The sequence below is a fragment of the Bombina bombina genome, chromosome 5 (assembly GCF_027579735.1).
Source record: "Bombina bombina isolate aBomBom1 chromosome 5, aBomBom1.pri, whole genome shotgun sequence".
NCBI lineage: Eukaryota > Metazoa > Chordata > Amphibia > Anura > Bombinatoridae > Bombina > Bombina bombina.
The window spans coordinates 244,996,193-245,014,155 of record NC_069503.1 but is presented as its reverse complement, the minus strand read 5'-3'; the positions used below and the strand labels follow the sequence as shown (position 1 = coordinate 245,014,155).

General features: G+C 36.1%; 1 protein-coding gene across 1 annotated transcript in view; it reads left to right on the top strand.

The window, feature by feature from the left end:
• Positions 1–17,963, top strand: part of MYO3A (myosin IIIA) — a 499,205-nt gene that overhangs the window by 244,182 nt on the left and 237,060 nt on the right. The window contains 2 exon segments of the mRNA XM_053715695.1: positions 4,132–4,236; positions 9,028–9,111. Coding sequence (XP_053571670.1) covers positions 4,132–4,236; positions 9,028–9,111 — 189 coding nt within the window.

Below are 17,963 nucleotides of genomic sequence, written 5' to 3'. Positions count from 1 at the left end.
TGAGGGGGTGGGAGACCAGTAGTATGTTTAGAGCTGATTTCAGTTCTGAAGGAGTCGATTTTGTTGTTGAAGTAGCTGGAAAAATCTTGGGCTGAGAGAGAAGTTGTGGTGGGAGGTGGGGGTGGGCGGAGAAGAGTATTGAATGTGGAGAACAGACGTTTTGGGTTTGAAGAAAGAGTAGAGATAAGAGTAGAGAAGTAGTGTTGCTTATATAGATTAAGGGCAGAATAGTAAGAGTTCAAGATGAACTTATAGTGAAGAAAGTCAGCAGAACTTCGAGATTTCCTCCAGTGTCGCTCAGCAGTACGGGAACATCTGCGTAGGTACCGTGTCAGAGGAGTATGCCAGGGCTGAGGATGAGTGTATGTTTTCCGAGCTATGGTAGGTGGGGCCAGGTTATCAAGGACTGATGTAAGGGTGGAGTTATAGTGGAAGATGGATTCATCAGGACAGGAAAAGGAGGCGATGTAAGAGAGAAGAGGTTTGAGAGAGCTAGTGAGCTGTTGCTGATCTAATGACTTGATTTTTCTGTGAAGTTTAGTGTGGAGGGTAGAAGGAGGGAGAGTTGTAGGGAGGGAGGTGATGGTACAAGTGAGGAGGTGATGGTCAGAAAGAGGAAAAGGTGAGTTTGTGAAGTTTGAGATAGTGCCTTGATAACTGAAAATTGGATCAAGGGAGTGACCATCTTTGTGAATGGGAGAGTCAGTCCATTGTGGCAGGTCCGAAAGAGGAAGTAAATTGCAGAAGTTGTTTTGCAGAGGAAGCAGTGGGATTATCAACAGGGAGGTTGAAGTCACCGAGAATGAGGGCAGGGATATCACAGGAAAGAAAGTAAGGTAGCCAGGTGGCAAAGTAATCTAGAAATAGAGTTGCGGAGCCAGGGGGCGGTATATAACTGCAACACGTATAGAGAGGAGGAGAATAAGCTAATCATGTGTGTTTCGAATTAAGAAAATGTGAGGGAAGAGAAGGGATGTATTTGTTGAAAGGTGCAACGAGAGGAAAGTAAAATACCAACACCACCTCCTTGTCTATTATCAGACCTAGGAGTGTGGCTGAGTGGAGACCCCCATGTAACAGTGCAGCAGAGGAAGCAGTGTCTGAAGGAGAGAGCCAGGTTTCTGTGAGAGCCAGAAGATTGAAAGAGTGGTAAATAAAGAGGTCATTGATAGAAGTGAGCTTGCTGCAAACAGAGCGAGAGTTCCAAAGTGCGCAAGTGAAGGGGGTGGTGGCTTTAGATGCAAGAGGAATGAGATTAGAGATACCCGAGTTTTGTTTTTGAAGTCTATTGAAGGTTACACATGGGTGTGCAGGGCAAGGAAAATGTGGGGGACCAGGATTAGGGGAGATGTCGCCAGCAGCTAGTATGAGCAATAGGGAGAGTGACATGAGATGAGATGCGGATTTGCAGTAGTGAGACTGCTTTTGTGATGAGTTGCAAGGGGTAGAGAGAGTCTTTAGGATTGTGTGAAGTTCATGAATGCAAAAGTAAGGTGAGGTTAAGAGAGATGGGATAATGAGAAGTGCAGGTGGTGAGGGGTAAGGAGTAATTGAGTAAAGTAGTTTGTTAAACAGACAAAAGGTGGCAAAAAGGAATACGAAGATATTTAGCATTTTTACAAAATAGTCAGACAATGTATAAAACTCAGTATTAAAACAGAACTTGCCTTATCCCTTGTCCAATCCTTGTTCAATTCTTGTATAATTCGTTGTTCCTCACTTATAAATGTTCACTTAAGAGATGTGAACAGATGATCTTACAATATTGCTATCTAACCTACAAAAACTCCTTTAAATTCAATACTATCATTTGGATTTCTCCACTTTGGTTAGCCCAGTTATTTAGAACCAGATATAAAAATCTTTATGAAACTTTTTTTGGGGAAATGATCCAAAACTGCAGAGATAATTAAGTGGTTGTATAAAAGCATTTCTATGTTTTATTGACAGGTTAAAGTTTGTGAAGTTTGTGATAGAAGTTTAATTAACTGATATAAAGGATTTATGTTGTACTTTTTTCTGGTTGAGTTGATATACATAAATATGAAATTGGCTAGTACCTGGATTTTTTATAAAAACTCTAACTTTGGAGAAATTAATGAGCTCATGTACTGAAATAAGCAATCCTACATACCCACATTTTGTTGGCAGATAAGAAACAGCCTGTTGAAACTGCCCTTAGTTCTCATGAAGTGTATGTTTTAATAAATGTGTAGTATGCTGCATTATTATAAAACAAAAAGGAACATTCTATTTTTTTTGTATGCTCTTTGGCCCAGAGAAACTGTGTAATAAACTGGTGTTATTTTTAGAAATATACTTCGAAAAATTTTAATTGCATTTATAAATAGTGCGTTGTTTTGGCTATAGTTCACACTCAGTACATTCCTTCAAAGCAGATAAATATAAAAATAACATTTGACCATGTCCTGTCCGAAAGGACTTGTCTGTCCTCAGTCAGATCCTAACTACAGTATGTAGCTAAAATTTAGATACTTTACCTAGCCTTATATAGGGTGCAAAAATGCAAGTTTTTGATGATGCCGTCATTTCCAATTGGCTGCCTGGAACTTTCTTTTGCAAAAGTCTCTGAGAGTTCTGTAAAAGTCAAGTGACTGTCTGCAAAAGCATCAACACTCTTGCATTCAGGTGTTTAACCCTTTAAGGACACAGCTTTCAGTTTGCTCAATTGTTTTATGACGGAAAAAATCCGTCATATGTCCTTAAGAGGTTAATAAGTCATAGGTCAATATGCAAATAACTCTCAAAATTGTGTATTTGTAATTTCAACAACTTAAAGAAATTCAAGTCACATAGATTTAAATCAATTGGAATTACATCAAATACAACAAAGTCAAAAAGTTGGAAACAATTCAAATAATTTACTACTGATATGTAAAATCCTAATAGATTTTAAGTGATATTAAACACTTTGAGATGGTAATATAAAATGATAAATCTATGCAATATATGTTCATTATCTATTTTGTCCCCTTTTCCTGTAATTCTATTCTGAAATTATGAGCTTTTCAGTTCCTGTTAGAAATAAAAGTGCAGAACACTAGTATATTTCACACAGCCATTGACTGCACACTCTAGTGACCTATTTATAACTGTCCCTAATTGGCCAGAGCATAGAAGGTTACCTAAATGTCAACGTGGCAGTTCCCATTGTTTTATAGACACTAAAAAGCACACCTACAACTACATTTTATAGGCTAGGTAATCAATTAAAATGATATACAATTATACACCAAATCAATTGATTACCTAGCCTATAAAATGCAGTTGTAGGTGAGTGAGTAACATATGCATGATTAAGGCCAGTGGGCCGAAACGTTGCATGATGTCTTTAATATGTGAATAAATAAAGAAGAAGACTTTTTATTAAGAAATTCTGTGGCGCAGTGGACTCGATATTGAGCTTTTGTACAAATTAGGGGGATGCAGCTACTGCTTCTACGTGCACCAAATACTCAAAGAGGACTTAGTGAATTACCCTTCTATTGCTGCATCCTTCATTGGATTACCTGTTTTATTTACACAAGATTTGGTGACTGTATACATTTTCAATAACTCCAACTTAATGGTTAAAACATTTTAATTTTGATTATCTCTGCTATGAGTGTTTAGGGGCTATAAAACCTATATCCTATAAAGTCCTTATTTACTATTGCTTATGATTTATGTTCGTCTTGAAAATTACTGATGGATTTACTCTAGTAAAATATGTAAACGTTGTTACTTATTACGTGACAGCTCAATCTAGAATTGAAAAATCAAGTTCTACAGTTTGATGTGAAAACTAGCCTGTGGCAGATCCTTCTATGTAACAAGCCTGGTCTGTCAGAGGAAAGGTAAACCTAAAAACAGAAATCAATAATGAGTTATAAAATGTTTGAAATGTTGTAAGTATGATTTATAATTCTAATTTTCAATAAATATTTTACATTCCATTGTTTATATAATAACTTTACCAGTTTCCTAATGAAACATATTATAATTTAACGACAGATAACATTCTATCTGTTCTTTTTGCCAACATCAAATATGTCACCTATTTTTTTCTTGCATTTTTTTTTCATGCATTATGATCTAAATTTAATATTACCAATTTTCTAATTATTTCAGTACTCGCAACTCTACATTGGAGCAAAAAGGACTGCTAATACTCCTCATATTTTTGCTGTGGCAGATATTGCATACCAATCCATGGTTACATACAACTCAGATCAGGTATCAGTATACCAATAACATTTAAATGTATAACACCTCATAATAAAAAGGCCTAGTCATGTGGATAAACACTATTCTAGAAGCTATATTTTAGGGCAGGTAATCAATGAGCATGTAACATTATCCACAAGTCACCAACAGGTACAGGAGTGAGCTCATTTAAGAAAGTATCCTCTTTCAAACTATGAGACGATAAAAATCATAACAATATTTTTTGGGGGTGAAAAAACTAGCGGCTAGATTTAGAGTTTTGTCGGTAAGGACCCGCGTATCTAACGCTGGCTTTTTTCTGGCCACACCTTTAAAATAACTCTGGTATTGAGAGTCCACAGAATGGCTGCGATAGGCTCCAAAAAAGGAGCGTAGAGCATATTTAACGCAACTTCAACTCTCGATACCAGAGTTGCTTACGGACGCGGCCAGCCTCAAAAACGTGCTCGTGCACGATTCCCCCATAGGAAACAATGGGGCTGTTTGAGCTGAAAAAAAACCTAACACTTGCAAAAAAGCCGCATTCAGCTCCTAACGCAGCCCCATTGTTTGCTATGGGGAAACACTTCCTACGTCTGCACCCTAACATGTACCCCGAGTCTAAACACCCCTAACCTTACACTTATTAACCCCTATTCTGCCGCCCCCGCTATCGCTGACCCCTGTATATTATTTTTAACCCCTAATCTGCCTCTCCGTAAACCGCCGCTACTTACATTATCCCTATGTACCCCTAATCTGCTGCCCCTAACACCGCCGACCCCTATATTATATTTATTAACCACTAATCTGCCCCCCACAACGTCGCCTCCACCTGCCTGCACTTATTAACCCCTAATCTGCCGAGCGGACCGCACCGCTATTATTATAAAGTTATTAACCCCTAATCCGCCTCACTAACCCTATAATAAATAGTATTAACCCCTAATCTGCGATCCCTAACATCGCCAACACCTAACTTCAATTATTAACCCCTAATCTGCCGACTGGAGCTCACCGCTATTCTAATAAATGTATTAACACCTAAAGCTAAGTCTAACCCTAACACTAACACCCCCCTAAATTAAATATAATTTAAATCTAACGAAATTAATTAACTCTTATTAAATAAATTATTCCTATTTAAAGCTAAATACTTACCTGTAAAATAAATCCTAATATAGCTACAATATAAATTATAATTATATTATAGCTATTTTAGAATTTATATTTATTTTACAGGTAACTTTGTATTTATTTTAACCAGGTACAATAGCTATTAAATAGTTAAGAACTATTTAATAGCTAAAATAGTTAAAATAATTACAAATTTACCTGTAAAATAAATCCTAACCTAAGTTACAATTAAACCTAACACTACACTATCAATAAATAAATTAAATAAAATACCTACAATTATCTACAATTAAACCTAACACTACACTATCAATAAATAAATTAAATAAAATACCTACAATTATCTACAATTAAACCTAACACTACACTATCAATAAATAAATTAAATACAATTCCTACAAATAAATACAATGAAATAAACTAACTAAAGTACAAAAAATAAAAAAATATTTACAAACATTAGAAAAATATTACAACAATTTTAAACTAATTACACCTACTCTAAGCCCCCTAATAAAATAACGAACCCCAAAATAAAAAAATGCCCTACCCTATTCTAAATTACTAAAGTTCAAAGCTCTTTTACCTTACCAGCCCTGAACAGGGCCCTTTGCGGGGCATGCCCCAAGAAGTTCAGCTCTTTTGCCTATAAAAAAAACATACAATACCCCCCCCCCAACATTACAACCCACCACCCACATACCCCTAATCTAACCCAAACCCCCCTTAAATAAACCTAACACTAAGCCCCTGAAGATCTTCCTACCTTATCTTCACCATACCAGGTTCACCGATCGATCCAGAAGAGCTCCTCCGATGTCCTGATCCAAGCCCAAGCGGGGGGCTGAAGAGGTCCATGATCCGGCTGAAGTCATCATCCAAGCGGGAGCTGAAGAGGTCCATGATCCGGCTGAAGTCTTCATCCAAGCGGGAGCTGAAGAGGTCCATGATCCGGATGAAGTCTTCTATCAACGGCATCTTCAATCTTCTTTCTTCGGGAGCCATCATCTTCCATCCGACGCGGAACATCCTCTTCTCCCGACGCCTACTAGCCGAATGACGGTTCCTTTAAATGACGTCATCCAAGATAGCATCCCTCGAATTCCGATTGGCTGATAGGATTCTATCAGCCAATCGGAAATAAGGTAGGAATATTCTGATTGGCTGATGGAATCAGCCAATCAGAATCAAGTTCAGTCCGATTGGCTGATTCAATCAGCCAATCAGATTGAGCTCGCATTCTATTGGCTGTTCCGATCAGCCAATAGAATGCAAGCTCAATCTGATTGGCTGATCGGATCAGCCAATCGGATTGAACTTGATTCTGATTGGCTGATTCCATCAGCCAATCAGAATTTTCCTACCTTAATTCCGATTGGCTGATAGAATCCTATCAGCCAATCGGAATTCGAGGGACGCCATCTTGGATGATGTCATTTAAAGGAACCGTCATTCGGCTAGTAGGCATCAGGAGAAGAGGATGTTCCGCGTCGGATGGAAGATGATGGCTCCCGAAGAAAGAAGATTGAAGATGCCGTTGATAGAAGACTTCATCCGGATCATGGACCTCTTCAGCTCCCGCTTGGATGAAGACTTCAGCCGGATCATGGACCTCTTCAGCTCCCGCTTGGATGATGACTTCAGCCGGATCATGGACCTCTTCAGCCCCCCGCTTGGGCTTGGATCAAGACATCGGAGGAGCTCTTCTGGATCGATCAGTGAACCTGGTATGGTGAAGATAAGGTAGGAAGATCTTCAGGGGCTTAGTGTTAGGTTTATTTAAGGGGGGTTTGGGTTAGATTAGGGGTATGTGGGTGGTGGGTTGTAATGTTGGGGGGGGGGGGTATTGTATGTTTTTTTTTACAGGCAAAAGAGCTGAACTTCTTGGGGCATGGCCCGCAAAGGGCCCTGTTCAGGGCTGGTAAGGTAAAAGAGCTTTGAACTTTAGTAATTTAGAATAGGGTAGGGCATTTTTTTATTTTGGGGGTCTTTGTTATTTTATTAGGGGGCTTAGAGTAGGTGTAATTAGTTTAAAATTGTTGTAATATTTTTCTAATGTTTGTAAATATTTTTTTATTTTTTGTAACTTAGTTCTTTTTTATTTTTTGTACTTTAGTTAGTTTATTTCATTGTATTTATTTGTAGGAATGGTATTTAATTTATTTATTGATAGTGTAGTGTTAGGTTTAATTGTAACTTAGGTTAGGATTTATTTTACAGGTAAATTTGTAATTATTTTAACTATTTTAGCTATTAAATAGTTCTTAACTATTTAATAGCTATTGTACCTGGTTAAAATAAATACAAAGTTACCTGTAAAATAAATATTAATCCTAAAATAGCTATAATATAATTATAATTTATATTGTAGCTATATTAGGATTTATTTTACAGGTAAGTATTTAGCTTTAAATAGGAATAATTTATTTAATAAGAGTTAATTAATTTTGTTAGATTTAAATTATATTTAATTTAGGGGGGTGTTAGTGTTAGGGTTAGACTTAGCTTTAGGGGTTAATACATTTATTAGAATAGCGGTGAGCTCCGGTCGGCAGATTAGGGGTTAATGTTTGAAGTTAGGTGTCGGCGATGTTAGGGAGGGCAGATTAGGGGTTAATACTATTTATTATAGGGTTAGTGAGGCGGATTAGGGGTTAATAACTTTATTATAATAGCAGTGCGGTCCGGTCGGCAGATTAGGGGTTAATAAGTGTAGGCAGGTGGAGGCGACGTTGAGGGGGGCAGATTAGGGGTTAATAAATATAATATAGGGGTCGGCGGTGTTAGGGGCAGCAGATTAGGGGTACATAGCTATAATGTAGGTGGCGGCGCTTTGCGGCCGGCAGATTAGGGGTTAATTATTGTAGGTAGCTGGCGGCGACGTTTAGGGGGGCAGGTTAGGGGTTAATAAATATAATACAGGGGTCGGCGGTGTTAGGGGCAGCAGATTAGGGGTACATAAGTATAACGTAGGTGGCGGTCGGCAGATTAGGGGTTAAAAAAAATTTAATTGAGTGTCGGCGATGTGGGGGGACCTCGGTTTATGGGTACATAGGTAGTTTATGGGTGTTAGTGTACTTTAGAGCACAGTAGTTAAGAGCTTTATGAACCGGCGTTAGCCCAGAAAGCTCTTAACTACTGACTTTTTTCTGCGGCTGGAGTTTTGTAGTTAGATTTCTAACGCTCACTTCAGACACGACTCTAAATACCGGAGTAAGAAAGATCCCATTGAAAAGATAGGATACACAAATGACGTAAGGGGATCTGCGGTATGGAAAAGTCGCGGCTGAAAAGTGAGCGTTAGACCCTTTTTTGAGTGACTCCAAATACCGGCGGTAGCCTAAAACCAGCGTTAGGAGCCTCTAACGCTGGTTTTCACGGCTACCGCCAAACTCCAAATCTAGGCCTAGGTTTTTAATAATGATAAAAGGAGAAAAAGACATGGGTAGAGATAGTGAACAGAACTGTAATGATACACCTACAAAATAAGAGCAACAGAGTAACATAGAATTACTAATGCGAAGAAAAAAAACTGGGGAAAGAAAAAGATGGAGGATAGATAAAGACACAATGGAGGCAAAATACAGTAGAGAATAACTGGTAAAGAATTTCTAAATACTATATTTAATGATTTCTGAAAATGCCTCTGGATTTATAATTTTATGTGTGTATTTTCTATTAAAGTGCATAGTAATTTCTGGAGAAAGTGGTGCAGGAAAGACAGAAGGTGCCCATCTTCTGGTCCAGCAGCTTACTGCCCTTGGCAAGGTATGATACCAGTATAATTTTATTATATATAAAAATTACAAATTGTATGAAATACTGTATGAAATACTGGATTTGTGAATTTTTTTTTATTTAGCCTTAAAGGGACAGTAAACACTAGAATTTTTGTTGTTTAAAAAGGTAGATAATCCCCTTATTACCCATTCCCCAATTTTGCATAACCAACACAGTTATAATAATATACTTTTTACCTCTGTGATTGCCTTGTATCTATGCCTCTGCAAACTGCCCCATTATTTCAGTTCTTTTGACAGACTTGCATTTTTAGCCAATCAGTGCTGACTCCTAGGAGCTTCACGTGCCTGAGCTCAATGTTATCTATATGAAACACATGAACTAACTAGTGGTGAAAAACTGTCAAAATGCTTTTAGATTAGAGGCATTCTTCAAGGTCTCAGAAATTAGCACATGAAACTCCTAGATTTAGCTTCAACTAAGAATACCAAGAGAACAAAGCAAAATTGGTAATAAAAGTAAATTGTAAAGTTGTTTAAAATTACATGCCCTATTTAAATCATGAAATATTTTTTTTTACTCAACAAAAACATTAATATGTAGTATATTTTAATAACAATGTGTCATTTTGCCATTGGCTTGATGAGCACTGTTTCCATGTAGTCTGCTAAATGCTTTAGCAAATTATCTAGAAGATTAATTGGAATACTGATATAGCACTTTTACATTTTCAGAAAAGTAGTTTAAACATGCAGAAACAAGTTCATTTAATACATATACTGTATATATGTATACCCAAATAATACCTTGACATCCTGTATTAATATTTAAGTTTAATATTCTCTGCTAGTATTTTTATTATACTGTGTTAAGACATTAAGAAATAAACTTATTCATAAAGTACACAGGTGGCAAAACCACTGAGGCATAGTATAATAAACGCAATTAACATTAAGAGGGTACAAAATATTTCCAAGGCAACATGTTCTATGTGCACAGTCGGAATCAAACTTTTAAGATTTCTGAAATATAAAACAAAAAACCACAAAAAACTATGAATTCTGATGTGTCTGTTAATTGCCATCTCTGCAAAAAACTGGACTGAATACCATCTGTAACATAGGACAAATAAAATAAAAAATAAAACAGACATAGGGCGCTTTGACGTTCTGAGTCATTCAACCATTATATATATATATTTTTATTTTACTTTTTAATATTATGTAAGATCATGGTAAATTGTCAGAACCAGTCTCATATAAGATTGTCTTTTCTGTTTATTGTATATGCAAATTACTCTGTCTTTCACACTCCACATCCAGTCTTTAGCCAATTCCTGCTGTTTCTACCTTAAAAACATCACTAAAATCTGCCACTTCCTCACACAAGACACATCTAAGACTTTAAAGGGACATGAAACTCAATTTTTTTCTTTCATGATTTAGAAAGAGCACACAATTTTTTACTTATATTATCTAATTTGCTTCATTCTCTTGATATGCTTTGCTGAAAATCATATCTAGATAGGTTCAGAAGCTGCTGATTGGTTGCTGCACATAGATGCCTCGTGTGATTTGCTCACCCATGTGCATTGCTATTTCTTCGAAAAGTATATCTAAAGAATGAAGCAAATTAGATAATAGAAGTAAATAGGAATGTCGTTTAAAATTGTATTCTCTACTTGAATCATGAAAGAAACTTTTTGGGTGTAGTGTCCCTTTAATCCAGGCTGAGGATATCATAGACTTCTTTCAAAAATACTACAGGAAACTGTACTCCTCCCAGAAACATTTAAAAACAGATATAACAAACTATTTTAATTGATTAAATCTGCTAAAAATCTCAAAAGAAGAACTAGATCTTTTAAATGGACCAATTTAATTTGAAGAGATAAACAATGTCATCAAGTCAATGAGGAAAGGGAACGCCCCGGGCCCTGATGGCCTACCAATAGAGTTTTATGCCATGATGAGAGAGAACATTACCCCGTTTTTTAAAACCCTATACGATCAATATTATTGTCACTATACTAAGATCACAGAGCACTTTAAAAGTGCAAATATAATTTTAATCAACAAGGAAGATAAAGATCTAGAGGAGGTTACATCTTATAGACCAATTTCACCACTAAATCTGGACTATAAGATCTTTATGAAAATATTAGCAGACCAACTTAAAGTAATCCTTCCCAAGTTAGTACACCCTGACCAGGTGGGATTTGTGAAAGGCAGGAGTTCTGAAAATAACATAAGGAACATTGAACATGTTATCTGTCATTATAGAGATGAGTTAGAGAGAAGGGACTCTCCTGCTCAGCCAGAGGCCTTTCTCCTATCAACAGATGTGGAGAAGGCCTTCGACAGAGTGGAATGTGACTTTTGCACCAAACTTTAGTCAAATTTGGGTTTCATGGCAACTTTCTAGATTTAAATTTAAATGTATATTCTGATGCTAATGCCACTCTTTTGATAAATAACAACATATCATTGCCGTTCCCACTATATAGGGGGACTAGGCAAGGCTGTCCACTGTCACAACTCCTCTTTGATTTGGTCCTGGAACCTCTCACATCAGATTTAAGAAATATCTTGACAGGTTGTAAACTGGACAAGGAAACCTTTCAAATGTCTCTATTTGAAGATGATCTCCTGCTGTGTGTAACCATACCAGATAAACAAATAAAGGAAATCATCACTCAATTAGAGACCTATGGAAGAGTTTCAGGGTACAAAATCAACTTCTCAAAATCCAATGTCCTATGGCTAAAAAATTCCAAATCTAATATTAATCATCCTTTTCTAGAAACACACCTCGCTGGAGGATTGCTATAAAGATAATATAACAAAGATCTTAGATAATAGTATTAACAAATTAAACTGTTGGAATAGCTTCCCTCTTTCAATATCCGACAGAGTAGCAGCTTATAAAATGTTTGTTCACCCAAATATTCTGTACACCTTACAAATGTTTCCATTAATAATCAAACACCAGGATATTAAAAACCTCACTAAAGCATTATGATACTTTTTAAGACAAGGCAGAAAGCCCAGGATTAAACTGAGTAAATTATACCTCCCCTATATTAGAGGGGGATTAGCGCTACCTAACTTACTGCTCTATAATTATGCTACTCTTCTAAGATTTCCACTAGATTGGTTATTTCAACTTTGTTCTCCATGCTTCCATTAAAGAATCAGGTAAAAAAATCTATCAACATCCCTTGTTGAGAGATATTCTTAAGGCCTGGAGGGCCTCCATAAAATTGTTGCATATAGAAGCTAAATGTTCCAAATGGTTACATCTCTTAGGGAACACCCAATTTCCACCAGGTTTAAATTATAAAGCGTTTCAAAAATGGAAGAAACTTCAGGTAACTAACCTTGGACACTTGTGTGACATTATCAGTTATTTATAAAATATCATTACTTACATTAGAGCAGCACCAGATAAATGAGCTATATGCTAAATGGGATAAAATCCTACCGATACGTAGTGATGACAAAATTATACAAAAAGCTTGGGGACTTTATACCAACTAGATAGAACCATGTCCATTATGGAATCACACCTAAGACTTATTCATTAGGATTACTTGACCCCTTAGAGGATACAGAAGTGGCCCAAGGAAATAGAAAATAAATGTATTAAATGTTCAAAGCCCAACACAGACTTAATACTTTTAGTCTGCTCCTGACCTAGACAGTTACAACTTTGGGCAAAGGTGGAATTCTTGCTATCTCGTATCCTTGAGATAAAGATCTCACTATCCGGAGTAAATATAATATTTCTTACTAAACACCCAGAATGGGGTCAAAATACCAAATTCATTCAGGTAAGGATTCTGAAAATGAGAACATTGATCTTTATAAACTGGGTAAAAAATAGACTCCCTACTATTAATCATCTTTAAAAACATGTTGATGAGATATGCAATCCTGGAGGCATATGATTACAAAATGCATAACTTAGACAACCTTGAGCATTATGTCAAGATCTGGGGAAGTTTGTAAATTTTATGGTCACAGAATAGAAAAATCAAATAAATCAAATCATACTGGTCAAACCAATTCACTGGAATTAACTTTTGAGGGGGGGGGGGGAGACAGAGTTTTAGCTTAGCTTTGTGTGTTTTTTTCTTCATTTTGGGACAGCACTGTTACAAGGCTGCGATAGGGCCTGGTATAGGCCTCCCTTTCCTTTATTTGGTTTTTGTTTAGTCTTCTTTTTTTTTTTTGACTGGACAAGCGCTTACTTACTGTTACTGTTTATATACCTAGTCTCCACATCTTGCACCTAAAGATTTGAACAACATGTATTTTTCTCTTATGTATTTTAAAATTGTTTTTGCAATAAAGCATAAAAAAAAGACTTTAATCCACCCTCTCATCATACCCCGCATTAACTATTGACTATTGCAACTTAATCCTCTCCTGTTTCCCTAGCTGCCATCTATCTCCCTTACAATCCATAATAAATACCTCTTCCAGGTTTATCTACATTACACTTTGCTCCTAATCTTTTTCACTTCTCTGCCAGTCCCTTCATTGGCTTCCTCTAAACTTTTTAATAAAACACATATTCCCTCAATAACACTGCTCTCTCCTATATCTCTGACCGTGTCTCCAGATACTATCTTTCCCGTCACCTTCGCTCTGCTCATGACTTCCTTCCCTCTTCTTCTGTTACCTCCTCACATTCCTGTCTACAAGACTTCTCTAAATTGGCTGCTATCTTGTGGAACTCTCTGCCTCGCTCCACAAGACTTTCCCCTAGTTTTCAAACTTTCAAGCACTCCTTAAAGACTATACTGTTCAGGGATGCATACAATATAAACTAACATTTTTTTATCTTTATTCCTTTTCCTACTTTTATCATCCCCTTGAACTCCCTTTGCATGTAAGCCCAGTTGTTGTGTGTATCATCTTCATGAGAGCTGATTTGCAACAATACAATTCTTTTCAGGGCCCTCTATCCAATTCTTTCCCATAATTTTTACCTTGCAAATAAACCTATGTTTATAGCGCTGTGGAAGTTGGTGCTCTACAAATAACTGATAATATTAATAATTAGCCAAGCGTTTGTTCTGAATAGCAATTTCAAACAATGAGTTTACAATATGTCTGCTGGAGGCAAGCTCTTTTTTATATGCAATAATTCATGCAGCTGGCAAAAGGTTGCGTACTACGAAAGAAATACTTTAGGATATGTTGATTCCCTTGGTTTGGAATACTGACTTCTGAATTTTAAGCATCTTTGGACATTAATCTGCCCCATTTGCTTGATCTTGAATAGTCACCCATGCCTTTTATGGAGGAGAAATATTCTGTAGTATATCAAGCTTTCCCTGCCCAAAAGAAACTCAAGAATAACAGTCACATCCCAGCTGAGCAAGGGAAAACAATCAACCCCAGTTGTTGGCCTCTATGTGCTTCATCAGTGAGGTGCAGTTGCATCCCTCTAGACAAGTAAGCAAGGAGTATATGTTAGGTTTCTTCATATTACTCATCTTATTGCTGGCAAACTCTATTGTAAGCCACAAAGAGCCAAAACAGCGGAACACACACAAAATGTATTTACATGTGTTTTATGGCACTGATTCTGAGCAAACAACAAAAGCAAATACATATAGCTGAAGCATAACAAAAGCAATTTCACATATTTTTTTAAAAAAGCATATTGTTCTTAACAAATACAATTAAATTCTAAAATACAAACTTTCATGTAAAATAACATATTACAACATTTTCTTTTCCGCACTTAAATCTTGTTAATTTGGAGTGATTGACAGGCTCTGCTCTTGTGTGTTTTGGCACCGCACAAGAATTTACATGTGCAATGATACAGTGTCCTACTTGCCACAAAGACAAATGGAACCTTGTTTGTCTGTCCAATGATAAATTGGATCCAATGAATGAATTTCAAATAACTTCAAAAATAAGTAAAACCATATAAAAGTTAATCTCCCTTTGTTGATGATAGTTAAGTACAGGCTACAGTGTCATTGTAAGTCTTTTTGTTTTCATATTTGTGTATTTTTTGTCTTACAATTGTATCTATGCTATCAAGCATGTTTTAAGTAATTAGCTCTGCCCAATTGTTCAATCTACTACACAAAACATATGCATTGTGACATTAACCTTAAACGTGACTCCCCACTGCAATTAACCCTATACTAGCTCAATAAACAGATTTGATCCCATTTCATTGTTGCAATTTTGTGGTGTGTTTCTATATGATAAATTAGATTATATAAATATATATACAGTATCTATATACTAATATACATATATATATATATATATATATATATATATATATATATATATATATATATATATATATAGTATATGTGTGAGTGTGTATATACAGTGTATATATATATATATATATATATATATATACACACACACACATATACTATATATATATATATATATATATATATATATTATATGTGTGAGTGTGTATATACAGTGTATATATATATATATATATATATATATATATATATACACACACACACACACACTATTATTCACAAACTCATTATCATAGCACCCTTTACAGCAAGCATGATAGCCCTAAACCATTTTAAATATTTGCTCAACTGTTATTATGGACTTATCTATTTTATTAAATTTTTAGCCTTTTTAGCCTGAACTTTATAATATTTTTATGTGAACATTATAATAGTTTTCTTTTTTTTATTTCTTCAATTATACTGGCAAGCCTTTAATAGACAGAAGATTGATCCAGTATGTTGTATAAATTATAGTAGGGATGGCCAACTGGTAGCCCTTCAGGCCTCATGTGTAGTTTTTGTGGCCTCTGGGAAAATCATAGCTAAGCATGTGTGCTATAGTTTTTGTGGCCCCAGGAAAAAGCTGATCTAAAAATGTGTGCTTTGGGTACTGCTGGTAAGTGGGCAAACAAGCTGGCTACAACTCAAAAGAGAACAGCAGATAGAAAGTACCCATAAAAATTAACTATTAACTAATCTGGCCCTGTGTCACTGGACATTTTTGGCAAATATATTATTTGTGTTTTTCACAGCCATAAATGTATATGCAACCCTTGAAGTGATGGTAAAACTTAACTAATCAAACACCATCGGCTAGATTATGAGTTGTGCGTTAGGGTTAAAAAGCAGCGTTGAGAGGTCCCAACGCTGCTTTTTAACGCCCGCTGGTATTACGAGTCTTGAAATGACAGGCTTACCGCTCACTTTTTTGGTCAGACTCGAATATACTGCAAATCCACTTACGTCAATTGTGTATCCTATATTTTCAATGGGACTTGCATAGTGCCGGTATTACGAGTCTTCTAAAAAGTGAGCGGTACAACCTCTCCTGTCAAGACTGATAACGCATTTAAAAGTCAGTAGTTAAGAGTTTTATAGGCTAACGCTGTAGTATAAAACTCTTAACTAAAGTGCTAAAAAGTACACTAACACCCATAAACTACCTATTAACCCCTGAACCGAGGCCCCCCCACATCGCAAACACACAAAAAAAATTAACCCCTAATCTGCCGAACCGGACATCGCCACCACTATAAAAATATATTAAACCCTAAACCGCCGCCCTCCCGCATCGCAAACACTAGTTAAATTTTATTAACCCCTAATCTGCCGTCCCTAACATCGCCGACACCTACCTACATTTATTAACCCCTAATCTGCCGCCCCCAACATCGCCACAACTATATTAAATGTATTAACCCCTAAATCTAAGTCTAACCCTAACACCCCCTAACTTAAATCTAAATTAAATAAATCTAAATAAAATTACTACAATTCACTAAATTATTCCTATTTAAAACTAAATACTTACCTATAAAATAAACCATAAGCTAGCTACAATATAACTAATAGTTACTTTGTATCCAGCTTAGGGTTTATTTTTATTTTACAGGCAACTTTGTATTTATTTTAACTAGGTAGGTTAATAGTTATTAACTATTTAATAGCCACCTAGTTAAAATAAAGACACATTTACCTGTAAAATAAATCCTAACCTAAGTTACAATTACACCTAACACTACACTATAATTAAATTAATTACCTAAACTAAATACAATTAAATACAATTTAAAAAAATTATCTAAAGTACGAAAAAACCCCCCCACTAAATTACAGAAAATAATAAAATAATTAAAAAAATTTAAACTAATTACACCTAATCTAATCTCCCTAATAAAATAAAAAAGCCCATCAAAATAATAAAAAGCCCTACCCTATACTAAATTACAAATAGCCCTTAAAAGGGCCTTTTGTGGGGCAATACCCCAAAGTAATCAGCTCTTTTACCTGTAAAAAAAAAGTACAATACCCCCCCAACATTAAAACCCACCACCCACACACCCAACCCTACTCTAAAACCCACCCAATACCCCCTTAATAAAACCTAACACTAAGCCCTTGAAGATCACCCTACCTTGAGAAGTCTTCATCCAACCGGGCCGAAGTCCTCAATGAACCCGGGTGAAGTGGTCCTCCAGACGGGCAGAAGTCTTCATCCAAGTCGGGAAGAAGAGGTTCTCCAGACGGGCAGAAGTCTTCATCCAGGCGGCATCTTCTATCTTCATCCATCCGGCACGGAGCAGCTCCATTTTCAAGACATCCGACGCGGAGCATCCTCTTCAAACGAAGTCCAACTGAAGAATGAAGGTTCCTTTAAATGACGTCATCCAAGACGGCGTCTCTTGAATTCTGATTGGCTGATAGAATTTTTTTTTTATTTTTTCTTTATTGAAATAAATCAAAACATTAACAATTGTAATGCGACAATACAAATCAGGTTTCAATTGCTAGATAAACAGTACATCATTAATATAATTCTGTTAATTCAAATATAAAGAAATATCCAGAATTGGCATTA